The sequence below is a fragment of the Vulpes lagopus genome, chromosome 2, assembly GCF_018345385.1.
Source record: "Vulpes lagopus strain Blue_001 chromosome 2, ASM1834538v1, whole genome shotgun sequence".
Lineage (NCBI taxonomy): Eukaryota > Metazoa > Chordata > Mammalia > Carnivora > Canidae > Vulpes > Vulpes lagopus.
The window spans coordinates 50,167,794-50,195,078 of NC_054825.1; the positions used below are offsets into that span (position 1 = coordinate 50,167,794).

The window sequence follows — 27,285 nt, forward strand, 5'->3', positions numbered from 1 at the left end:
AAAACTTACCAAAGTGGTGTGGAGGTAAATGAGTAGGTACGTCAGGGTTTTTATGAGATTGAAACAGTTCACAAAGTGCTGAAAGGCCTGGCACCCCCCAGCTATTCTACAATGCTAATTATTATTAAGACACAGAAGTGAAGACATCTGTGTTTGGAAAAAGTGATTATGTACTTATTTGGTTAAATATTTCTTTAATCTTGTTATATAATCTTTTCTAAAAAATTATGTGGTTGTAGGATAATGTTTCTTTGGGATCACCTAATATACCTGCTAAATTCCACATAAGCACCAAGTCTCAGACATCCTACAGTGGCTCCTGTGACCCAGAGGCAAGGGCATCTCAAAAGATGAAGGTCTTCGCAATAGAGACATGGAGTTCTAAGGCACTAACTAGGTAGGTGATGGTTCTCTGTAATTTTGTTTGTTGATTTCATTTTACAAGTAAGCAAAACAACTACTGTGGTTTATCTATTTTTCCTAGGCGTGGATGCCTTGAATTAATTTATTTTTATTTTTATTTTTATTTTTATTTTTATTTTTATTTTAAGTAGGCCCCAATGTAGGACTTGAACTCATGAACCTGAGATTAAGAGTTGTATGCTCTATCTACTGAGCCAGCCAGGTGCCCCCATATTTTTAATATTTTATTTTATTATTTTTTTAATGTTATTTTTTTTAACAATTTTTATTTATTCATTCATAGACAGAGAGAGAGAGAGGCAGAGACACAGGCAGAGGGAGAAGCAGGCTCCATGCAGGGAGCCCAATGTGGGACTCGATCCCGGGTCCCCAGGATCACACCCCAGGCTGCAGGCAGCACCAAACTGCTGCGCCACCAGGTCTGCCCATTTTTAATATTTTAAATACAGATTGTTTTCCTTGGTGATCCCCAAATTAATTTCTGATGTCTAACAAAGTGCACAGAAGTACAAGTAAACATAAAACTGCTCTTGGATGGACTAAAATAGCAATATTATGTAGTAGCATTCAAGAGCCATTTCAGTTCCTCCTTTCTCTTGTAAGTGGTAAAAGCCCTTGGCATCCTGTAATGTCCATCCAGGGAAATAGAGGCTCAACAAAGGGCTGCACAGAGAAAAAAAAAATGGCTTAGCTTTCTACATGGAGAAACTGTTCTAGAAAGACCTTTTCTTGCAAAGCAGCATCACCAGCAGCATCTCTGCCACCAAGCCAGTCTCCCAGGAATGAGGGAGAGAATATTTACCCTTCAAAAAAAGGAAAGAAAGAAAAAAAGAATCACAAGAAGGACTGGTACCACAGCAAATGTCTACCTGGGTCTCCCTAGACTGTCTTGGGTGACAGCGGCTAAGAAGGCTTTTCCCCTACGAGCATGCCTTCCTTTGTTTAAGCCTTCATTCCCACTAAATGAAAAGAAACACCCCCAACTGGGGAGTGGGGTGTTTGGAGTGTGTGCAAGTGTGTGGATTCATTAAACCTTAACAAGCATTGAGTGCTTAAGTGAGCAAGTTTACTGGCACCTATTGCGGAAAGTAGGTTTTGTTAGCTGATAGGCTGAAGTAAGAAAAGTTGGTACCAAAACACCATGAAAACAAAACATCCTTTGTTGCCACTGTGGCCATCATGTAATATTATGCTTTTCCTAAAATCACCTACATGTCTATAGGGTTTTTGTTTTTTTAATGTGATGATAGCTTTTCTAGCATTTGTTGATTCTGTGACTTTGTTTTGAGTCTCACTTGCAACCAATCAAATAACTCTGATCCTAAATTAGATTAAGTAGAAAAAAAATATGATCTTTGTATTAGATCCTTGAGTCTACACTGAATCATGCCTACCTCTAAAACCAATATCTGCAAAAGATGCAAGAGAATCTCAAAACAGTTCAAACTCCCATAAACAGCACTGTTTTTAATCTGTTGCCTACAACATACCAATGAGAAAAATCATGGTATCGTGTCATAAACTGCTATGCAAATGATGCTATTTGTAAGTATTAACATAATTTAGTGCTTACAGTCATATTCTCATTTCTAATAATTCTCCCAGAATGGAGTATTTCTCTGGACTCTTAGCCTGCAGGATAGTCTTTCATCAAGAAGCTGAAATTTTTAATAACCTGCCAGCATATGTTTTGTATGTGCCAGGCTAGGCTTGATGACACAACATCTTCATTATCAAAAGAAACAGGTCTACAAACTGTAATAGGACATTAAAACATGCCTGTGCTCATAAAGTAATGCTTTGATGTCTAAATGTGCAGCATTACTATGGTCTTCTGGAACAAAGGATAATTCTAATCCTAAATTCTCAATTGCTGCACTCAATGGAGATTGCAGTTCACTTCTACTCTGAATACAATTTCACTTTGAAGGCAAAAGAATGTCAATAGTCTCCTACCAAAAGAAAAAAAAAAAAAAGCTCTTTGGAACCGCTTTAGTTTTTATTTTTGGCTTCTAACTACATCATGGCTAAGCACAGTCCCTCACAGTACTAAAAGGACTTCTGAATAATTATTTTTTCCTTGTTAAAATAAAAAATGATGTAGATAATTAATTATTCAAGAGTTTCACATTTAATAATATTAACACTAACACCAAATGTATTTGGTGACAATTTTAAATGGTGTAGTTTAAAGTAATTGAAATTAAATAACATGTAGTCAGGTTTTAAGTGCAATTTAGCCACGTGTCATTATTCTAACTATTTTTAAAACTTAAAGTCAAACATTTTAAATTTATCATAGTCTAGCATCTATCGTAGGGAATTCTTTAAAAATTATTAGCTTGAAATATTGAGAAAAATAACCTTGCACACTAACATTTTTATTTTTTTAAATAAAAAAGTCTTTTATAAAAAATAAAGTCTTATTTTCATGTTTTAATTTCAGTAATTTGGCTTTGAAAAGAAAATTCTATACAATATGAAATAAAATCCAACTCAAAGAGAACACAAGAGAAATCTCTATGGGCCTCAAAATTAAATACATTTTCCTTGTTTTATTATTTTTTTTCTAGAAGAGTAATTCACTTTGGTATCCTTTAAATAATATGTAAAAAGCTGGCCATGACAGGTAGTGCATTTAGTCCATTCACTGATGGAGGGGGAAGAAAAGCCCAGAATAGATCATGGGGAGAACAGTAACATTTGTCAAAGGGAACTCTGTCTTCTGACTGTTCTCTAGATTTATTCGTCATTTCACTTCCACAAGAATAATGCGGTTCTCTCTGTGTGCCCCTCCCTTTCCATCACTTGTGTTTTGATTCATATATTGTTGTAGTGGGATGCTCAAAGCAGATGCAACTCACTGCCCAGCCCACTGCTATGTATGTCAGCAGGGAAGGAATTAGTTAAGGGAATTTGCACCCAAATTTTCCTCGTCAGTTATGCTTTCATTAGTACGTCAGCCAAAACAGAGATTTGACATTAAGAGAAGCCAGGGAGATCTAGGCCTCTGGATGGAAAGTGAGGCAGCTTTAAGAATGGTGGGTTTAATTGATATATTAAAGCCATTAAAATTACTTTATTTATTAAGTAAGTTTGGAACAGACTAAGAGGTTGTACAATTCATCCTTCTACCAGTATATGTGGAAAAACATACACATCCACTCATATGCTAAGGTTTCTTTCCTATTATTTAGTTTCTGCTGGGAGGTTTTTTTTGGATGAGATGTATTATTTTCTCAACATCTCATAGGGACCAGCAGTTACATAAATTTCCTTGAACTGTCTTCAAAAACATATGACTGCTGACAGAATGCTTTTATACATTAGCTTCCAGGTGACAGCCATTCACTACTAGAATTTTCTCTCATAATAAAATACAGCCAGCTTAATAACAACACTTGTTAGAAGCATATGATCAAGACCCACTTAAACCAAAAGATAAGATTTGTAATGTTATTTGAACATAGTAAAAAAAATCACTTCCTAATTATCATAATCAATTTGAAGATGTGACTGAAGGCTTTTAGGGCCCAAAGAAGGGACGTTTAAAATAACCTAATCATACAGGCTTCCAGTTATGGAATGAATAAGTCACAGGGATGAAAGTGACAGCATAGAGAATGTAATGAATGGGATTGTCATAGTGCTGTATGGTGACAGAAAGTAGTGACATTTGTGGTGAGCACAGCATAATGTATAGAGTTGTCGAGTCACTGTTTATATGTCTGCAACTAATGGAATATTGTGTGTTAACTCAAATTTTAAAAAAATTTAAAAATATATTAGAAGTAATGTTAAAGTAACTTGATTAAGCCCACTCACTTTGTATATGAGGACTAAGGCCCAAGAAAGTGAAAATGATCTAAGGTCTCACGGCTGACAAGTGACTCAGCTGAGTCTAGAAGAAAGTGCTTTTGACCTCCCAGATGAGCCTTTTGCATCATCCCTTAACTGCTCACAAACACCGTGGGTTTCTGTCACCATCGAACTCACCTGTGCCCATTTCTTCCTCCAGTCCTCATAGCCATATCTGCTCCTCTCCTTTAGGAACCAGTCGTAGCACTCCAGATGGGAAGGAATGTCACAAAATGCAGTCCCGTTTCCTCCAAACTCATAGTCCATTTTAAAGAGCCAGCGTTGGATTTCCAGGTGATCTATGACCAGCTGACCCAGCTGCTCTAGCATCTGTGGAACCCAAGACACAGCAACATTTGATATGGCTCATTTCCTAGATTCCATGAACTTAGTTGTACTTCTCAGGTGTATTTACATGGTCTGTTCATTTGGTTATATTTAATTATTAAGACAGATTAAGTTTTAAGTGACATATATAGGATGTGAAGAAACCACTAACCACTGGGACTAAAGGTATGTTTAAAAGTATAGTCTTATTTATGAGAAATTCTGAAATTATCATTTTGCTAGTTTTTGAAGACAAAAGAATCTCTGAATATCTGTAACTGAATCTTGGTTTTGTTTCGTTTCTTTTTTTAGAGCATTATGTGTTTACTTATTGATTCATCAAATTATTTTTTTTTTATAGTTTCAAGACCATAAAGAGTTATAGTCTTGAAAACTTTAACTATTTGGAACTTTGCTGAGTTTCTAAATGTCATAACCTATAAAGGTTTAATTGTTTCCTCATTAACATACATGAAATGCATTTGTTTGACTGGTCAATTGGCCAAGTATGTCATACGTATTATGGGAACAAGACCCATAAAGGAGATAAAACATTCATGAAAATAATTATGTTTTATTTGAAACAGTATTCCCTCAAGAATGGGGCTCAATCCCATGGAAATGGAATGGACAGAAGTTGAAGTTTTATCATAATGATAGCAACATCTAACATTACTGAACTCTTGATAGGAGCCAGGGCTTTGGCTAGGCTCTTTACATGACTTTTCTCTTGTAATACTCAAAAATGAAGCAGATGTCATTATTAGTTCCATTTTATATATGAATAACTGAGACTCAGCTGATTTACTTTTATTATTTTTAAAAGATTTTATTTATTTATTTGAGAGAGAGAGAGCACAAGCCTGGGGGGAGGGGTGTAGTTGGTGTGGGAGATGGAGAGGGAGAAGGAGAGGGAAAAGCAGACTCCCCACTGAGCCAGGAGACCAAGCAAGGGGCTTAATCCCAGGATCCCCGGATCCTGACCTGAGCCAGATGGAGGGTGATGCTTAACTGGCTGAGCCACCCAGGCCCCTCAAGACTCAACTAATTTTTTTTTTTAATTTTATTTATTTTATGATAGGCACACAGTGAGAGAGAGAGAAGCAGAGACATAGGCAGAGGGAGAAGCAGGCTCCATGCACCGGGAGCCCGACGTGGGATTCGATCCCGAGTCTCCAGGATCGCGCCCCGGGCCAAAGGCAGGCGCCAAACCGCTGCGCCACCCAGGGATCCCAAGACTCAACTAATTTAAATAGTTTGCCCACGATCACACAGTGTTAAGTGGAAGAGCAGAGACTCCACCCAGGGACACACTGACCCCAGCTTGTTCCCTCTCCTCCATGTGGCCTACCTCAGCCTGCAGAGAGGTGGAAGAGGAGAGTGAGGTAGAGAAAGAAGTCAAAAGAGGAACAAGAGAAGCAATTTTCCTTGTAGTCAATAAGCCACTTGGGATAAATTTGAATCAGACAAAAGTCTATAGCCCAGATTACTTGATTATAAGTAATATTCTACTAGTAGAACCTTGGAGAAAACCCATTAAATCACAAAATGATTTTTTTGTCTGGTCTTCCTGTCAGACGTTCTGGTCAGTATTACCCAGAAAGAAACAAAACAGTATTAAGCATTCTCTCTCCTGAGCTCTCTTGACTATGGTCTTCTGTATTTAGGGAGGTAGGTCTCCATGACACTCTTATTCTCTTCTCTTTTGATGAGTGTTTGCTCACCAAATGGATTTTTGATTTTTGATTTTTTAACCAAAGAGTGTGAAAGCACTCAAGATTATAGTTATGCTGAAGTCTGAAGCTAGAAGATTAAAATTGTTTTGATTAAAGACACAATCTGTTCTCCTATATTGTGTCTTTTCAGCAAATCTTCCTGGGGATGTTACACCACACAGCAGTATGGAAGTGATATCAAAATGGGCATAGTTGGGATCCCCGGAAGCCCCATGCAACCATGGGGTATTCAATTAGGGTGGAAATGGAATTATCTTAGCTCCCTAATTATCAAGTAGTGTCTGTAGATAATTTGGTGTTTAAATGACAAGTACTCTTGTCTGCATACCATATGGCTATGAGCATAGCCTAGGAAGGTTTTGTAATGTGCCTTCCAAAGTTGCATCCCTTCTTCCTCTAATGTGTTGAGAAGATAGATTCTATATTTAATCATACTTTGCTGTATCACTATTGTACTTCACAGAAGTAGAAATGGTCTCTGGCTGTTCATATCTGATGAAATTCTTTTGCTAGTCTAAGGAAAGGTGTTCCAGACTTTATAGTGTTCTAGCCTTCATAGCCTTTTTCATTGTATGTTCAGATATATTGTATATTTGGAGGTTTCAACTACTAACAGAATTATTATCTGTTTCTTCCAAATCCTATTATTTGTTGCTTCTGAGAATCCTATAAATGAGTGTCTGTTGATGGATCCCCTACAGTAATGAAGAGGATCAATAGTATTGTAAAGACTGCACCACTGGAAAGAATTATGTGCTATCTTTAAGTGAAAATTGAACAGTGCTTTTAAAATAGCATCACCAGTTTTGATTATTTAACCGAAGCTGTCAATATTTTATACGGAGCACATGTCAGAAAGAGAGCTTGCATGGTTACTTTATGGATCAAAACAGGAAATGCTCACTGGGCTCATACTAGATTTAAAAAATAAACAAATAAATTACTTAATCATAAACCAAATGACTTTATGCTATTTCCAAACATTTATCAATTTTCTATTTGAGTCTATCTGTTCAAAAGAGGTAATATATTCTTTAATTGCCTTTCATTTTATACTGGTGTGGAGCAAAGTAGAAAAACGCCAGCTGCTAAAATCCAGCTGATAGTTGGGAATATTTATTCACCTAAATTAAAATAATCACAGCTTTCTTTCACTGGCTTTAAGTTTATGGTGCACATCGGTAAAAAGTCAGTGTTATTGATTCATCACCATCTGCAAATTCAAAATGCTGACACACTCAGATAGATTAGATAGGGCAGTCACTATCTGGAGAATTCTCAGTGGAGTACTTTAATTCTTGATGACCTCAGACATATGTTTTCAAACAAGTGGAGTGGAAGTCAGTGATAACTTGGTTTATTGTGATGTGATTTGCACATGCCATAGGTTAAATGACATCCTTCAAATCCAAGTTGTCTAGGAGGTTTTTTATTTTTTTCCGTGTCTAGGAGGCTTTTAGGAGGAAGTTTTTATTTATTTATTTTTTTTGGAGGGGAAGCTTGTTTTAATATTTTTATATTAAAAATATAAAATTACAATATTCTATTGTTTTTTAATATTTTATTTAAATTCAATTTGCCAACATGTAGCATAGTACCCAGTGCTCATCTCATCAAGTGCCCTCCTTAGTGCCTGTCACCCAGTTACCCCATCCCCCCACCCTAGGAGGAGGTTTTTAATCCTGTTCCTGAGTACCAGCATGAGAAGGAAGTTTTACTGCATTCCACAATGAACACATACAGTTCTAAAATATTTCCTAGCAAAGATGGCCCAAGTTCTCATCAGTCAAGATGAAAGCAAGACTTAACATAAATTTTGCATATACATTTTAAAGTTTTGAAGACTACTTTCTGTAATTTACACATGTAAAGTTATAGTTTTAAAGTGCATTTCACTTATCTCAAGTCTCAGCTGAGTATTCATTCTACTGGGAAGCAGAGTCAAACGGTGCATTTTGTTACCTTCAAATTCCAGTGGAGACTAATGATAGTGAACAGTGGGGCGCACCAGTTCAGGAATAGCCTCTCTCTCTTATTAAAATTGCCTGTGCTTTTTCCAGACTCTGCAACTTCCTTCCTGAGTCCATGTATTGCCCAAGAACAGTCTAGCAAGACTGAAACATTTTAGGGCAATTAAATAAATTAACAATACCTAGTCTTTAGAGAAGTATGATTTTGAAAGGCTTGATTTTGGGGACTCAGCAGCTATGACGTACAGAACATCATGATAAAGCGACTGAGGGAAGAAGGAGGATCCCTAAGTATGGTCCCTCACAAACTGCTTCATTGTGCACAGTTCTTTAGATTCCTGAGAACTGTGTGCCTGGGGTAGTCGTGATTGGCCAGGAGTAATGGTCAAGAGATGTCTATTGAAACAGAGATTAGGAAATGTTAATAGCCATTTGTCTTTTTATTTTCTTTCTTGTGAAAAAAGGTTGTGGTTACATGGGAGAACATTTGCCAGAGCTGACTCAAAGATCATTTCTAGTGACTAATATAGTTCTCTAAATGGTTAGGATCCTAAAGGTCTGCTGGAGGAATGCATAGCCAGAGACCTGGTTCAAAGCAAAGACATGGATGCAGATAGTTTTATTCCTGGACCCATTTCCTGTCCTCTTTCCAGGGTTTTTCTTCTACTCCCTTTATGGCCCCTTCCTCAGGAGCCAAAAGGTTGTGTTACAGAGCCAAGGATGTCTACAGCCCTCTGCTGCAGGACCTCTGCAACCTGACTCGGCAGAAAGGCTCACTTACTGAGGTTTTCCAAACTTGCTCCTTTTCACCAAAACTGACTCTGACATTTCTTAAGGTCTTCCTAAATGACCGGCTAGCTAATATGATGATCAACTAATCCATGCTAAGGCGATAAATACTGACAGCAGATTAGTATATCGAAAGGGCCTTCAATGGCTTAACCCAAATAAGTAAATACCTTAAGGAATCCCAACAATTTCTGCAAGGCCATTAGAAAGACACTTTGAAACGTGAAGGCCTAAAGCAGATCCCATCAAATAGCTTAGGCATTCCATATATTCTTCATTGGGTAGGGCTGGCTCTAGAAGATCTGAAGCTCCCACAAGGTCAAGAAGGTGTGAAATATTTGAACAGAGCCTCATTCATCCACCCCGCATACCTGTTGGTGACGATAGATGCCATATACTCCAGGAGGGACTGGCACATCGGCACTGTCAAAGACCCATTTGCTTCCTGACTTGCTACTATAAAGATGAGCTATTTCAGGCTCTGGACCCAGGATGGGTATGTTTAACATATCCGCCACGGCCAAATCATCTCTGTGGAGGAGCCCGCTGACGATGTAGGCCTCTTTTCCTTGGATGAGATTTTTTATTCTTTTGATTGCCTTGGGACTGTACATCAGGTAAGTGGCCAGGCACATATGATGCTTCTGGGGGGACACCATATCATTCTTGTTAAAAGGTGTTCTTTTTCTAGCCCATATGCCTAATTTATAATGTTGCACACAATAAATGCATTATTAATAGCAGGCTGGGTTATGACCTATCCTGTTGTTTAGCAGTTTAAATTGATAAAAGCTGTTGGGGTGAGGCTCTATAATCGCTCACATCTTTAGTGTGTTGGAAATAGGCTCACTGGGAATAGAACTAATTACTACACATCTGTATTTATTTGATCCACGTGGAATTATCCTTCTGTCAGAAGGAAAAGAGGCTGGCGGCCTTTGGATAATAGTGATTCATCTCTGCAACACTTCTGGCATGGTTTAACACTAAAGCGTCTGGAAAATCAATACAAAAAATGAAGAAAAAAAGCTTTACAGTGTGCTTCACTATACAGGACTCCTAATCCAGCAACTCTTTAAGTGACTCCATAGGCAAAGGGCACTTGATACTCTTTCCAAAGTTCCACCACCAAGTCCATTTTAGAAAAAATGTACTTTTATAATGATTATTTTGGTTTTTAGCCAACACTCTGGAGAAGATTCATGGATAGAAAAATATTTGAAAATTTCAACAAGGCTTAAATTTATTTTCCAATGGAAAACTCTTTTTATTTTTGACTATTTAGACCTTGCCCAGGAATACATGTGACCACTTATTCAGTTAAATACTTCTGGCATGTCTAAGAGGGGCAGAGGGCAGAGCCAGGTGGTCAACATATACCAAAACCAGTACAAGGTTGTCTCTACATTCAAGGAGTGAAGACACAAGTAAGTATAGTCAACGGATAACTAAATCAAGGCAGAGAAGGGCCATAAAGAGTTACAGAGGGCTCAGAGGCATAGAGGAAGGAGGCAGAGGCCATGTGCTGGTGGGGATAGCAGAGAAGTCCAATTACTCATTTTCCTTGGACCTCAGTTTCCCCATCTGTAAAATGAGTATAATAATAGTAGCCATCTCATGGGGATGCTCTGAGGATTCAATGAGATAATACATGTAAAGCACTTATAATAGTGCTTTGGACATAATAAGCACCTAATGAACGCTAATTAGTATTTTATTATGAAAGAGGCTGGGGTTGAGGTGAATTTTGAAGGATAGGTAGGATTTTAATGGGTGAGAATGACCATGGGAAAGACATTAGCCATCATGGATGGAATTTGAGAACCCAAGGCTGAGCTTACTTTCTCTAGAGAGGAGGGCATCATGGCACAAGAGAAAGTGCTGGGGGCTTAGGAGTTCTGGCTTAGAATCCAGCTCTATCACTTATAAACTACCTGAACTTGGGCAAGTGACTAACACTCCCTCTGCCTAAGTTTCTCCATCTGTTTATTTAAAATATATATTTATTTGAGAGAGAGAGCGAGCAGATTGAGGGAGGAGCAGAGGGAGAGAATCCCCAAGCAGACTCCCTGCTAAGTGGGGAGCTGGATGCAGGGCTCAATCCCATGACTCATTAGATCATAACCTGAGCCAAAACCAAGAGTCAGATGCTCAACTGACTGAGCCACCCAGGTGCCCAAGTTTCTCCATCTATTAAGTGGAAATAAAAATACCCATTTGCTGGGTTGCTCTAAGGATAAAATAAGATCATGAGTGTATAATACTTATTATAATGCATGGCATTGAGTTGATATTCAATAAATAGTAGTAATTATTATTACAGAGAAAAACTCTCTTTTTATAATAATCAAAATGCCATGCAGATTATATAATGCAAGGTGCCAGCATCCTAAGGATTTTGTAGATTCACACCTACTTCAGCAACTCTTGTCAAAATTATCTACTCAACATGGCATTAAAATGTGGAGAAATGCTAAGCATCTATTTTCAGGAATGTTAGCAGCACTTGTTTGCAAACTGTTAGAAGGTGTAACTGATGAGTATGGGAGAAAGACAGTGAGGAGAGCCCTGGCTTTCAGTCTTGCCTGAATTTGTAACTTGCAAGGTAAGTTACAAAACTTGACCTTTCTGAGCCTCAGCCCCCATATTCAAATGATGCATTGACTAGAAGTTTCTAGAGTCTTTCCAGCTCTGAAGTAACTTTCCCTTTAAAACCAGAGCTCTTCTGGGTTTAGTTTAATGGGTACAGAGATTCTGCTTGAGATGTTGAAAAAGTTCTGCAAATGGATAATGTGATGGTTGCACAACAGTGAGAATGTACTTAAAGCCACTAAACTGCACACCTAACATGATTAAAATGGTAAATTTTATGTTATATGTATTCTTCCCCTAATTACAAAAAAAATGACAAAACCCAGAGCCTCTCTGAGAAGAGCATTTATATGATTTAGGCTACAAGGCCTTTCTTCCAAAAGGGCCCTTCTATTTTAAGCTCTTAGATCTATGCAATATGCCTTTTCTACCATAATTTAAATCCATTTTCAACATATACTTCAGAGAGTACAATTCTAGGAAACCCAGTGTTCCCTAGACAATGGCTGGTACCACCTCTTGAGGTTTTGTTTCCCATCTAGTTGATCACCATCTTTCCTCCTTGTTTATCTCACCCCTTTCCTTGCCCTGCAAATTATTCCAATGAGGAAATGAAAAAAAATTAACTGTTGGGGTGAACTGGGAATTTGAATCATAATTGGAACATATGTAACACAGTGGGCTTTACAGAGTACCTAGAAGAGTGTTTCAAGGTGGCTGTGTTCTCAATGAAAAGGTCACAAGGCCAAAGCCTTCTGACATTATTCTCTTGTTTGACCCATATAACACTGTACCAATGAACTTTTGGAGGTGAGGAAATGGAGGCTTGAGTGATTTGCCCAAAGTCACACAGCTAGTAAAGAGCAAAGGCAAGATTGAAACCTGGGGATTAGTATAGTTTTATGCTACAGCTACCAAACTTCTCCCATTCTATAGACTGAGTAGTGAAGGTCTGGCGAGTTTATGAGGTGTGATGAGGGGGTGCCAGATGCAGTGATAGAACCTAATGTTAGAGTTCTGAGCCACTTCCAGCCAGGCTGGGTTTTTGGCTCCTCCAGGTTTGCTTATCTCTGTTGTCAAGTACTCAACCGGATTCTGGTTTATGGTCATCTATGGGCCTGCCTTATTCTTCAGGCAAGATGGTACCACAGTTTTGTGTTTGATATGTTTTTAGCGAAGATTTGAATACGAGTGAGTGATGGTACAGCGCACATTACTGACCGTTTAGAGAAATTTGGGATCATCAGATCCAGGCAGTAGATTAGCACAGATGACAAAAGTCTAAAATGTTCCTAGTTCCATAACATTATAGCTACATTTCATTTATCACCACTAATTTTTTTTTGACCTGAGACAAAAAAGTAGTTGTTTGGGATGTCTTTGTAAACATTAAAATGTTCAAAACTAGACATGATGACTTTATAAGAGCACTTTTCACCATTACAGATTCAGGCATCATATAGTAATTTGGAGAGATGTACAAACAGATTTTTGGCACGCTTTAAAAAAATTTCCTTAAAGCCATCCATTTGAATGAAAATCAGCACTGATACAATCTCTCAAACGCATTAAAAGGAAATAAAGCAATAACTAAACATGAGCAGGAACTGATTTGAAAGTGAGAGTTTAATTTTTGTATTTTAAAAAGTTGATTGCCTATGAGTGATTAATTACTCAAATAATTTAAATTTAAACTATGAGAAGTATTAAACACTTAAAATATTCCCTACTTGTTTCTACTCACCAAGGTGCAAACTTAAACTATGAATGTGACTCAGTGCATCTGTTAGCGCCAACTGCCTATCTTTTGCCGAGAAGCTGAAGAATGGACTGCAGGGCACATGTCTCAGGTAACAGGGTTGTAGAGCTGAAAAGGTCTTTGAAATGCCCTAACCCATCACCTGATTGTATATATGAAGATCAGAGGACCAGAAAGGTAAAGGAAGCTGCCCAAGCCACAAGGTCATCCAGGGGCAAAGCAGTCATTCCAATACACGAGAGTGTTCTGGGGTTGGACAGATTTGGGAGTCATACTCTGACCCCACCAGTAACTTTGGACTAGAAAGTGAGACTTGCTTTCCTCAGCCATAGAAGAAGATTGATAATTTCTGGCTTGTTAGCATTTTTCTGAGGACCAAATGAGAACATGTGTGCTAAGCATTTGATAAATGTTACTCATGCACTCACTTTCCTTCTCCTAAACTAGTGCTCCTTTCCCATTCCATGCCTCTTTGCTGTGTATGGACTTTTCAGATGTGCGGAAACTCCTTAGCAGCAGCAACCAGGTATTAGCTTTGGTTTCTGACTGGATAAAATCAGGAATTTAACTACACACTAGTGACAGTTTTTTCTTCCCCACTTTCTAATGTCCACAGTGACCTTGCCACTGAGGCCAGGGGATAGCCAGGAAACACCAAGCAATCCTTGCACTGATGGAGGATATTGGGGGTTCCTAAGACCATAAGGAAGTGGTGACCATTTGTCCCCTGTCTTTTCTCTTGTTCACCCGGCCCCTGCATCTTCTTCTATAGCCAAGCAGTACCCATGAGACAGAGCTAGGCAGAGAGCTTTGGGAGGAACATTGAGGTATCCAGTTATGAAAAAATAAAATTTTCATCTTGGTAGAAGAGAGTAAATCCTGATGACAATTCACTGGGTATACTAGCAAAGCAGAGATGTTTTAGCAAACCTCCTCAGCTCTGGCAGGCCTTTTTTGGTGGGTGGATGGGGGCGTGTGTGTGTATCAAATCATGGTGCATCTGATGGGTTAATCAGTAGTAACAACACATAGATAGTAAAGTATGCTATTGGTTTCTTTGCCAATAAATTGAGCGTTGATTTTGGTGCATCCCATTGTGAGTGGAGAGAGCTATCTTTAGCAGCAAATTTAGACCCGTAATTATACAAAAAAAAAAAGTCTCCTCAAATTGTATAGTCCATTAGATATTAAAATGTTGGTTGTTTAAAATGGAAAGTTTACATTCTTGTTAAAACAGAGAAATTCATTTCAAGCCATCTCTTGCACTGCCTTATTCTATAACACTGCCCTTGTGACTCCGTGAATTTCCCTGTGTGGGGATAGAGTTCCATTTAGAATTCATCCCATTCAGTGGTTCAGTGGTAAAGCATCTATCTGCCTTTGGCTCAGGTAGTGATGCTGGGATCTTGGGATTGAGTCCTACATCAGGCTGCTTCTCCCTTGCCTATGTCTCTGCCTCTCTCTCTGTGTCTCACATGAATAAATAAGATCTAAAAAAAAAAAAAAAAAAAAAAAAAAAAAGAATTCATCCCATTCATTAAAAATCAGTACAAGTTAAAAAAAAAATCTGAGCCTCATTCAGTATGAACCCTGTGATATGGTAAATCAGGCCAAATTCCCTTGAGGAAAGAAGTTCAGGGAGTAACAAAGAATAGCAGTGTGGAAGTCGGAAAATGGGCCCTGGAAAAGGTTCTGTCCCTAACAAGCTTGGTGAGCAGGGTGGGCCCAGCCTTTCTCTGTCTTGGTGTTCTCCATACAAAATTAAGGAAAAGGAACTATAGATGTTATAAATTCACCTACTTGATGGTATCACCCAATCACTGCAATTAGGCTTCAGCTATACAAAACTGGGCAGGAGTAGCTCAACTAAATCTGAAAGTTAAACTGGGATATTTATTTCCTACAGTCCAACTAGTAGTCTAATCAGTAAAGCTGTTAAACTTGCAATAATATTTCACTGATGTGTACCAGAGCGTTGCAAGTTATAAAATTTCCAATTTAATTTTACTGCATCCCTGAAGCCGTAGTAATTAGAAGACAAACTCACAGGGAAGATGTTTATAGCTTCAGGGGTGATAATTTTGAACCTGTCCTGCAGGTCACTTCTGTCCTCAAGGTTCCCCGATTTGACAGCTGCCTGTAGACTCAGGATTTTATTATAATATAGCAGTAACTCGTCGTTCATCTGATGGGAGCAGATGTAGATGACACTCACATTGGCATCTAAAAACAACAGGCGCAATGTTAATTACTGGTATAAAGGTAAATGACATTCTGAACTCTGGCATTGGATTGATGTTGCACAGTTTAAAATAAAGAGCATATCCAAAAGCCACATTGAAGTTGATTTAGATTGGTTTTGTAAAGATCTTTGCAATTTAACGGGCTTTTTTTGCATTTTAGCATTTCTCTAAAGAAAAGATAAATAACATCACTACCAAAAAAATAGACACAATGATTCCTTCAGAAGGAGGGCTGTGAGGTACTATAGAAGTGTGCTTTCAAATAATACATAGGGATTTAGCCCCAGAACTACCATTAACATCAATGGGAATTGCATACTGCTTTAAAAATTTATCCCATTAACTTCAGTAAATTATAAAACAGAGCTATTAACTTTAGAAAGCTGATGAAGTTGCAATTTCTTATTCTGCCTGGACTTGGCAGGGCCAATTCAGGGAACATCCTGTCCAAATAAATGGTCTGATTATGACCATAGCAATGATTATTTCAGGAAACCAACCTTTTCCCTGCTTCATTCCCAAAGAGGAGTTTATTACTTAAATAGGACATCTAGTGATTTTTGGTTTAAAGGAAACGCTGTCTTAAATTAACTGATTTTCTTCTTAAGATGTGCTTCTTATTATGTACATAGAAAAATCCTAATTAAATATCCCACCCAAATGGGATAGTGAGATGAGATTACCCATGCCTGGCTGCAGGGTTTTAATATTTTAAGGAGTTGGGACAGGAAATCAGCAGCCAATGGAGTGATTCATTCATTCATAAAATAACTGGCTAATCAGTAGGGGCAAAGCACTTGGCTAGACATGGAGGGAAATAAGGAATCAAAGTAGCTGAGATGCTGCCCATAAGGAGCGACCATTTCACATGCACAAATAGCCACTAAACAAACAGGTGGAGACTAGGGGACACAATGAAGCACGCAGAACAGGTGGTTAGGGATGTTCAGGGGAGGGAGGGCTATAAAATGTTTCCTTGGTCAGGTAGGGCTGAGAGGGGATTTTAAGACCCCTTTGTTCAGTTTGACAAGAGTATACAGAACACAGACTGATTAAATTCCAGCTCAGCTGCCTCGGAATGCTGGGCACAGTATTTAACCTTTCTAAGCATTAGTTCTTCATCTTTAAAATGGAAAAGAAAATCACTGGGGACATAGAGTTTTGAAGAGTATTAAATGAAAGAATATCTGTAAACACCTCGTGCAGTATCTGGCACATAGTAGGTACTTCATAAACAGTACAGATACACAAGTCTGCCACATGGCCAGCCCTGACTAGGTGAGCCAACAGTGATTCCACACCCTTCCCTCCACATTTGTGCTCCTTTTTTCAGCGCCTCCAAGATTTAACATGATAGATTATATTGTCATTTCTTCCTATTGTTTCAAATCTATTAATCTTGTCTCTCCAAACTCTTTAAAGGCAGGGTGTATGCTCTTTCCTATATTCCTTCAAAAGCTGGTACAGTATGGAGTATGCAGGAGCCACTCAATCAATACCTGTGGGTTGACCAAAGGGATTTGGTAGGATGGAGAGATTTGGGAAGTAGAAAATCTTACACAATCAGTGAGATCAATGGCTTGTGGGAGAAACCCTCCTCCCACCGGAGAAGCAGTGTCCTCTGAACTGGCCCAGTGCTGAACCAAGAGTAGGCATTTGACAAATGTAAATATCTAAATGGCCCCTATTTAATTTTGAAACCAAATTGCCACATAAACCTCAAAATAAATTAACTGAGGAGACAGAAATATTCAGTTGCTGAATGACCAAATTACTGATCCCAAATCTGTGTTTTCAAAAGGAGATTGGTGTCTTCAAAACTAATGGAACTTCACAACCCTCCTCCTGAAAGAATCATTGTGTCTATCTTTTTAGTGGTAGTGTTATTTATCTTTTCTTTAGAGAAATGTTAAAGTGCAAAAAAGCCATTTCAATTGCAAATATCTGTACAAAACCAATCTAAATTAACTTCAGTGTGGCTTTTGGATATGTTCTTTATTTGGTTTTAAAAAACCAAGGTAGGATTTTTTTTTTTACTATTAAGAAGAGACATAAGAAACAAACAACAAAAATAAAGATTCCACACTGGAGAAAACAAAATTTTTCTTGGGAAGCAATTTCTAGGTTACAAAAAATGACAGCAAATCAAATTGCTAATCTCATCCTCCTTGTGCATTTCTGGCAAAAGAATACAAATCACTTACACGAATATCCAATAGTTGTGAATCTGCAAATGTTCAAAATTAATTGACAGGTAATTTTGGAAAGAAACTAATATGAACACAAAGATTGCTTTGATCACTAGTCAATAGTCAATAATGGTCACTTTCTTGCTTAACTCCCCCAGGAACTGGCCATTGGGGGGTCTCCACCTGGCACCCCGACATCACTGCCGATATCCAAAGGATGGTCTTACCCACCTGACCAGATTCTCTTTGTTTCCCCCAAATAAGCAAAAAGTCAACTCACTTTACTAGGAATTAATGGAATATAAAAAAAAGATAATCATTTATTCTTACATAAAATTACTAATTTTCCTAGTTTCTTCATTTTTTTTTTAATTTCACAAGCAAGCACTTTTTCTACCTTCTAGCTACTGTTTCTAAACTTCCATTACTCTTCTTGAAGAGGCTTTAGGCTCAGATTGCTATATGATGAAGACAGTGTACCAAAAAAAGGTATTTGCTTCATAGTCTGTCAGAAACGTTCATATTAGCAAAATTTTCCATTGCAGGTAGACATAGACTGAATTATTTAAAATAGAAGCCTCATACTTTCAAGTGTTTTCTAATAATGAGACTCTTTTGTAAGGAAATTCTTTGGCGATGGTTTGTGCTATATATAGAAGGGTATATAAAAAGCTAAAGAAAAAAATTAATTCAAATAAATTAGAGCAAAGTCTGCCCTCTGCTGCACTTCAGTGGTTTCCACCCAGTCAGGTTTTTAGTTGAAATAGCTCAGCACTAACAAATCAATCTCAAGTCATTAAAACAAATTTTTTTTTGTAATGCTGAAAAACAATAATAGTGCCTACATAATAGATTAAAGCAATTACACTATTATTATTTTAGGACACTGTAAATTTCTAGTACTGATGTATTTCTGTTACCAAATGGCATTTATAAAATAATAATGATGCTGAAATATATATGAATCATGTAAACTATGTCATTCCGGGGAGCCAGCTGAGTTGGTCATTGATAATTTAAAATTTTTCCTTGTTTTGCTTAAATAAAGGCCAAAGCAATTATATTTTAGCAGAACAAAAGAAGTTCTTATTTGGTAACTAATAAAAACCTACTCTTTGTTTACCCTGAATTTTTGGCTAGTACCTTCTAAACTGATCCAGTGTTAGTGCTTAGCCTTTGTGACCTTGCATTAAGGCTAACCTGAACCTTAGCCTTGAAAGCACCAACTGGAGCTGGTCCATTATTGTGTTCTTCTCTCCTGGCCCAGGTTGGTGTCCGATTTAGAACTGACCAAGACAGTATCAGAGCCTGACCTTTGCAAGGATGTATCTAGTGCTAGAGGTCTATATTTCTAAGAACTCTCTCCAGGAGGCAACTCCTGATTTCTAATAACTACGTAATATATATTTAAATAAAACCTTCTTTAAAAGAATCTATCTTCACATCCCTCTTAGTCTTATAATGAAAACAATGATTTTCATTTCTGATACTGCTTTCCACTTATTACCCAGAAAACATAATAGATGATATAAACACAGATATAAAATGTTGGCTTCGGCCACTGCCAGATTAAGGAAATTAAGAGTATTTGGGGCCACAGGAGAGAAATTCTTAGAATTTAGAAAAAGTCATCCAAATATATTAGTTTTTAAAAATGTCGTTTTTAAATTCAAGGCAACTCCTCTATAAATCTGTTCTTTAAAAACAAAACATTTAATTGCCCTGCCAATAGATTAGAAATCCACGATTTTTCCTTGCGGGGGGGAACAATAAGCAAAAGTTAAACATTTTTTATCAACATCCTCTGACAAACATTCTAAAGAGTCATTTGTGTGAAAGTATTTACTGTACCTAAGATGTCACACAGCCTCCCCAGCTGCATGTTCTGCTGTATGTTGAAATCGTCAATATTTTGTCGCACAGGAAGAGAATATCCTAAACAGCAAACAAGGTGTCAAAACGCAGAAAGAGAAGGTCAGTATGGCAAAATGACACACTAAGATTTCCAGGTGTCACAGTCCACATTTCTTGGGAAGAATTTTCTCTGAAGCATCTTGCAGACACAATCTAACTCCTAAGAATGAGGTCCTTGCTTCTCGGGGGATTTAAGCATTATTCTGGAAGATTTGCTAAGCAGCATATTCTGCAAAAGAAGAGTTCATCTTTTTCAATACCAGCAAAACCACTGGGAATCAAGACTATAAAAACATAGGGGAAATTTCTGACATTGAATATGATGTTCAAAACAACATTGAAGAAAATTATGCTCAGGGTAAAAAAACAAAACAAAACAAAACAAAACCAAAAAACTGTGTTGGCTCTTTCAACTTATGCTTCTCATGTGGCATTCTGAAGATGTGTCCCCAAAATCATTCTAAACTGACACAGAGATTTCAGAGAAACCCCTTGCTGTCAGGAATATATATTTAAGTAGTACTGAATACTAAAGGAATACTCTTCTGTTCATGTAGTCAAAAGAAATTTTTAACCTTTAGAGGGCAATAAAGGTTAACGCAGTTACTTTGTAGGTACTAATAGAAGTCCTGCAGTTTGCCTTCATGTCAGCTGGAAACAGAGCAGAAGGAAAACACACGTGGATTATTATTGTCCAAAACTCTTTTACAAAAGAAACAATAGCAGCAGCTCTTCTTGCTGGTATTTCAGGGGTTAAAAAAAATAAGTGGATCAAAACATGAACTTAAAAGGCACGCATACTCACAAGCAGATGTAATTGCTTATGAAATTCAGCAACTGTTGGTGCAACTTTTTTTTTAAGTAAAATTGCTTTTCACATTTTGAAGAGATGCTTCAATGCCTCCTTGTGGTTAGTGAGCCCAAACACATGTTTCAAGTTAAACTGCTATAGATAAAGTGATTTTAAATATTACATCTTTGAGATGTGACACAGATTTCCTTTTCAGCATAAGGAAAACTATAGCAATTCAGGCAACAGGGCTTCAGATCAAATGCACTCTGATAATTGGCTCTTTGCTTTGATGTCAGTGTTTAAACACTAGACATCGTCTGGAAATTAAATGAGCTTACAATTCTTCTTAAAGTCTCCCTTTTGCTTTATGCGGATGAACTTAAGAACTACAGAGGCAGAAGGACAAATAGCTTGTTCGAGTTATTTTTGAAAAATTATTAATTTCTGAAATACTTTGGGGAACCATTCCACATATGAAAGTTAATATAGACAGCTTTAAACGATGCTGTCTTGATGTGTGATTGCAGTACTGTAACTTAGGATTCTGCATATGTATAATTTTATCTGTATTCAGATAAATGTTTAGGAAGATGTCTTGTGAATAACTTCTATATGCAAGCTATAAGAAGGCAGGAAAAAATGCCTAAAGAATAAAGTATGATTAAGAAAAATGCCGGAGAGCATTCCACGAATGCATTTCCTTTCAAAAGTAAAGATAAAAGGCAGTATGAGATGTCTCATTAAGATGATGTCCAATTTAAAATATAAAAGATGTCTGATCACTTTGTTGCCGCATGTGAATAAGTCTGTGTTTCAATCAAATGCTGGAGGTCAGTTTTCCAACAAATTACTTGGTACCTCTGTTACCACTGATCAAGGATGCCTACGCAGAATTATGGCAGAACTGGCTACTCGGTTAACCCTACAAATACACCCATTTTAAAGAACTGAATGTTAGCAATCCCAGAACAATGTTATAGAGGATCACATGAAGTAACAGATATGAAGACATTTTTGTAAACTGTAAAGTGCAGTACAAACATAAGGTATTTTAATGCTATAGGGGTATATGTGCTTCCAAAGCTCATAACAGCAACAAATCCTGTGACAAGCAACAGACCATTCTACATGGACAAGATACAATGCAATGAACATTGCCGTCAATGGAGCAAAAGTTGGTAGTCAATTTTTTTAAAAGTCAGATTTATTATGTTTTGTACACCCACAAAATATGTTTGACACCCAGGTGAAAAGATGCTCATCAATGCTAGCAGTGCACATATTAAATACAGTAGTGACTCAACCACTAAGCTTTTGGCAAGAATGTTGTAGCCTTGGGGAACTCAGCAGACCTGCTTGTTGGCAATGAACCATCACACTTAAAAACATAATCTGCAGAGACACAGGTACTTCAAAATTCAAATAGAAACACCCGGGGAGCTCTGAGACACCATCTACTTCAACACTGTCATGCTATAGATAAGGAAAATCAGGGTAAGTGCCTGTTTCTTGTCCAAGAACACATAAGCCTACAAATTACTATATAGTTTGGATAGGACATATTTAGCTCTTGCATAAATGTGGTTGCTTATAAAAAGAGAGGAGGCAAGACTTTCCAACGATGAGCAGAGAACTCCAGAAGGGACAAAAAGTCTTTGCCTGTTTTCTCACTTTTATTTCCAATTGTTGCAGCATGCAGAATAATGGCCCTCCAAAGATGTCCATGTCCTCATACCTGCAACCAGTGAATACTTTTGGTTACACAGCCAAGGGAAAATAAAGTTGCAGGTGGAATTAAGGTTGCTAATCATCTGACCTTAAAATAAGGGGATTATCCTGGATTATTTGGGTAGAAGCAGTATAATGACAAGGGAGGCAGAGGAGGAGAGAGTTAGAGAAGGTGTGTCCATACAAGAAAGGCTCAGAGAGCTGCTTGTTGCTGGCTTTAAAGATGGAAAAAGGGAGCCAACTGTTCTGACTCATGCCTTTGTGGGCAGCTTCTAGAAGCTGAAAGGGTAAAGAAACGATTCTCCCCTAGAGCCTCTAGAAAGGAGTGCAACCCTGCCTACACCTTGATTTTAGCCCTCTCAGACTTCTGAACTACAGAATCATTACTGTAAGGTAATACACTTGTAATGTTTAAGCCACTAAGCTTGTAGGGACTTTTTAAAGGGTCATAGAAAACATATACGATGCCTACTTTCCATCTTCACCTTTAACTTTTATAAAATGGGTTTTCTCATCTAGAGAACTTGTGGGAATTCAAAGAATGGTGAGTGGGACCTGTAGCCTTATCTAGCTCCTCATCAGCCTGGGAGAATAGAGCATACTTCTGTGTACAATTGACCCTATCCCAAATATTCATGAGATAGTAGTTCCCTAACTCCACTCTCCTCTGTCAAAAGATAAGAACTGGGGGTCACTTCCCTTTGTAAACTGGGGAAGGGTAGAGAACCACACTCAAGAGTGTTGTCTCTGAAATCATTCTAACTATGCCTCCAAGCACACTGCCATCTCTCCACTTTCTCGTTTTTGAGTTGACAACTCAAAGACATGACAGACTCTGTAGGAAATTGGGACTTTTAATCAAATCTTCATGGCCTTCAACATGTCTTTTAACAAGTAGCTATGGAATCCACAGGTTAGCTATGGCATTGCTACACTAGATCCTTGAGAGATGTACTGCCAAGATCTCCCAGATAGCAGTTCCCAAAAATAATACACATCCTTTGAGATCAGAAACAAAGCACACTTAAACTTTCAAATTCCTGGGGATCCCTGGATGGCTCAGCAGTTCAGCACCTGCCTTCGGCCTAGGGCGTGATCCTGGAGGCCTGGGATCGAGTCCCACATTGGGCTCCCTGCATGGAGCCTGCTTCTCCCTCTGCCTGTGTCTCTGCCTCTCTTTCTCTCTCTCTCCCTCTCTCTCTCTCAGTATCTCTCATTAATAAATAAATAAAATCTTTTAAAAAACTTTCAAATTCCTTTACAGCCTGAATTAAAATGAAAACACGTTGCATTCATTGATGTTATAGCCATCCAAATAATCCAAATCAACATTCAGTCATTAGTTAGACCAGAGTTGGCTCTGTGACCCTGTAATATTAAACTGTGTCATTGGCCTTGACCTATCTGATGCTGCACCAGAAGTACAGAAGCAGCATTGAACTGGGTGTCAGTAACACCAGCTCATGAGCTCTTTGTGAAATGGATCAGAATTAGGCTATGGTCAAAAAAGAGTTTTGCATATACTAAGATAAAACAATACTCTTTGGCACCGCCTTCATTGTCATAAAAAATATTAAAATGTTTGTTCAGCAGTTCTCAAACTTACACTTGTAACAACTATAGAGAACCCAAAAAGCATTGTTTCCATCGGTTGTATCTATAAATATTTACTATATTAAAAACTAAAACTGGGGATCCCTGGGTGGCTCAACGGTTTAGTGCCTGCCTTTGGCCCAGGGTGTGATGCTGGAGTCCCGGGATTGAGTCCCACATCAGGCTCCCTGCATGGAGCCTGCTTCTCCCTCTGCCCGTGTCTCTGCCCCTCTCTCTCTCTCTCTCTCTCTATCATGAATAAATAAATAAAATCTTAAAAAAAAATTAAAAAATTAAAAACTAAAACTGAGAAACTTTAAAAAATACTTAATTTACCTTAAAATAACAATAAATCTGTTACCAATAAAACCTAAAAATATATTTTTATTAAAAAGCTGTTATTTTCCCAAACAAAAAAATTTAATGAAAAGAGTTGCATTGATTGACAAGTTTGTAAATCTCATAATAGAATGTGGTTAGATTCTCATATCCATTTCTGTGTTCAACCTGTTGAAATATGTTGTTTTGATTAAAGCATATGAAGAAAATCTGGCCCTACACAGGTAAGTATTTGGAAAAGAGAAGACTATTTTATACATTCTATAGCCTTTTCAGACAATTGTGCATATTCTTTGATTTATACCAAAAATAAACAGTGGATGGGAATTCTCATGTTAGTTATAATGTAGAATTTGCAATCTTATCAATAATTTTTTTTTTTTACATTTTGTGAGAGGACAAGATTTAAAAAGGCAACTATCATCTGAGTTTACTTTGAAAATAGTTTTGACTTTCCAGACTCCCAGAAAGTGTCTTAGGACCTTCCACAGTCTCTAAGACCATGCTTTGAGAATCACTGGTTTTAGATGCATGCAATGCTGGGCCAGTCACTGATAAAGCCACTGATAAAAAGTTTAAATGAGATAAAGCCTTCTTTCTCTCTTCTAAGATTTATTTATTTGAGAGAGAGAGGAGAGCACTAGCAGAGGGAGAGAATCCCAAGCAAATTCCCCACTGAGTATGGAGCCTGATGACGCAGAACTCGATCTCAGGAGCCTGAGATCACCATCTGAGCCAACACCAAGAGTCAGATGCTCACCACCCAGGTGCCCCAAGACTTCACTCTTTAGAACAACACAGAATCCATTTGGTCAGTTTAGTTTGAGAATGTCTTCAACATTCAACAAATACTTAAGCACCTCCTGTATTTTCTACATCCCTATCACAAAATTCCCTAATCCTCCTCAGCAGTCCCCCTCAAAAAATGCTCAGTTTTATTTTCATCAAACTGGCAGTGGGTATACTTCATACATACATATGTAACCCAGAAAGGCATCTCTCTTACTGTATCTTAATCTTTTATCTCAGTAGCTTGTGCTTTCACAGTTGCACAAGTAGTTAAAACCTGGGTAATAACATCTCTGTATGACTGTAATATGCTGCTGATGGGCAATCAGTTGTGACAAATGTCACATGTTCCCTGAAAGCTTTTACAATTAGAGTACCAAAGTTGGCTAATGTTAACTTTTTTTTATGAATTGGAGTAATTCAAGAGTACCTCTATAACGTCACTCTTGCTCAGCTGTATCCAGGATGCTTTCTTGAATGGAAGAGAAAGGGATGCAGTGATGGCTACTGCTGTTGTCACCCAGTGTAGGCCCCTAGGAGTGCATGATGCATGTGAATATCACAAAGGATGTGTTTCAAAACAAGGAAAAGGTTGAGAACTACTGCTCCAGTCCATCAGATTGAGTCATGGTCGACTACCATCTTAGGCCAGGGTGATCAGATAAATGGCAACTACTTGGTAACTAGAAGCCCAATGTTAACCACTTCTCTGCCTTAGGCATCTGTAAGGAATAGAAGTAGGGACAAAAGGAACTAGAAGTCAATCACATGCTAATGAGCAGACTGTTCCAGAATATGTACTCTAATGCAACAGCAGGAGCTTGTTTGCAAGAGGCACACAACAATCCTGAGGAGGCATAGTCACTGAGCATGGCCTTGCTGGTGGGTCTCTGTGGTTTCCAAGAAGGAAAAGCCAATCCCAGCAGAGGCAGTTTCCTGGGTGCAAAGAGGCAATTAGCATCATCTGATAATAGGAGTTTGCGTGGGAGTGGGGATAGGGATGGGGGTGCGGAGACAAACGCAGAGATGAGGGTAGAAGAGTGATAACCAGTAACCACTGATGAGCATCCTTGTTTCAGCAGAACACCAAAGGTAGCCTCTTTTGATGTGAAACAGAGGCAGCAACATTTTGAGAAATGATGGAACACCATATCAAAGTAGGAATATTTTCACACGTGATGGGGATGGCCGTAAGGAAAGAGGCTGGGTCCCTCTCTCAAGTGATAAGGAAGAAAGAGTGTCCATTTATAGGAAAGAAAGTTTTCCTATCTTTTTGGCCTCCATGACAGTACAAAGCAGCAGGAAAAAAATGGTTGTTTTTTTTTTCATGAGATTCACAACAACAGAATCCATAACCTTATGGAAGGGAGACCTTCTTGGAGACCACTATAGTATTCGCTCCAAGAATAATTTCCTGAAGTAATGCACAGAGGAAAAAAAAACGAAACTGAACTATATAGATTCCTTTTAGCTATTAAAACAGTTGACAGTGAAATAAAAGATTACAAAGAGAAAAGAGAAAACCCCACCTAATTAATTCCCTATTTTTATTTTAAAGAGGAAGAGAAGTGAGAGAGCACTTCACTGGGGGTTTAATTGGTTGGCAGTGCCTCATAGACCTGCTCACGGCATCAGAGCCCCATACTTGGCACATCTCATTTAATGTCAATATATTTTAAAATGCCACTGAGTTTAAGTGTAGCACCAAATGATGCACTGTAATAAAGCAGCACAGGGGTTAAATTGAAAGTGGAGGAAATAACTTGGCCAAAGAAACTGGAAGCAGAATTAGTTCATAGGTTTTATTTAGACCTCTGATTTTTCTAGGGGAATTAGGATACTTTGTTGCAGTTCTTATTTGACTGATAGATTTTGCTTAAAATAGACCCTAGTATTCTATTCCTGCTATGAACCATAGTAGATTATTTTGTTGTATTATTGTATTTCATTGTATTTCATTAATAAAAATGATAAAAATACCTAATATCCAATTAAGAGATTAGCCTATATACTCTGGAAAGGATGAGTTTTTTTTTTATCATGAAATTATAAGGCCGATCAGTTTCTTTGAAGAATTAATCAACAGCATCCCACTCCTCCTGTTTGTTAAAAATAGCTAAAACTTTTTGTTATATCTAGGAATACTAACCAAAATATGTAACAGTCAATCAAGTTTTATAACTACTCCTTTCAAAGAGGTTACTCTGCAATGTGTAATTGTCTTAATGTTCATATTAACAAGC

The 27,285-nt window shown here is 37.9% G+C and overlaps 1 protein-coding gene and 1 long non-coding RNA gene across 11 annotated transcripts in view; one reads left to right on the forward strand and one right to left on the reverse strand.

Annotated features, from left to right (window-relative positions):
• LOC121482764 overlaps window positions 1-5,741 on the forward strand; it is a 93,321-nt gene extending 87,580 nt beyond the window's left edge. For 5 of the 6 annotated variants that reach the window (XR_005985615.1, XR_005985617.1, XR_005985618.1 and 2 more), the window contains one exon: window positions 240-421. This is a non-coding gene — a long non-coding RNA (uncharacterized LOC121482764). Of the gene's footprint in view, window positions 1-239; window positions 422-5,689 lie in introns of those variants that run through there. The other variant, XR_005985620.1, reaches the window with a different exon arrangement.
• Window positions 1-27,285, reverse strand: part of IQCH (IQ motif containing H) — a 200,001-nt gene that overhangs the window by 68,707 nt on the left and 104,009 nt on the right. For 3 of the 5 annotated variants that reach the window (XM_041740525.1, XM_041740517.1, XM_041740534.1), the window contains 3 exons: window positions 19,738-19,821; window positions 15,502-15,677; window positions 4,420-4,611 (listed from right to left, as the gene is read on the reverse strand). In XM_041740525.1, the coding sequence (XP_041596459.1) occupies window positions 4,420-4,611; window positions 15,502-15,677; window positions 19,738-19,821 (452 nt within the window). Of the gene's footprint in view, window positions 1-4,419; window positions 4,612-9,474; window positions 9,748-15,501; window positions 15,678-19,737; window positions 19,822-27,285 lie in introns of all 5 variants that reach the window. The other 2 variants (XM_041740511.1, XM_041740529.1) reach the window with 2 other exon arrangements.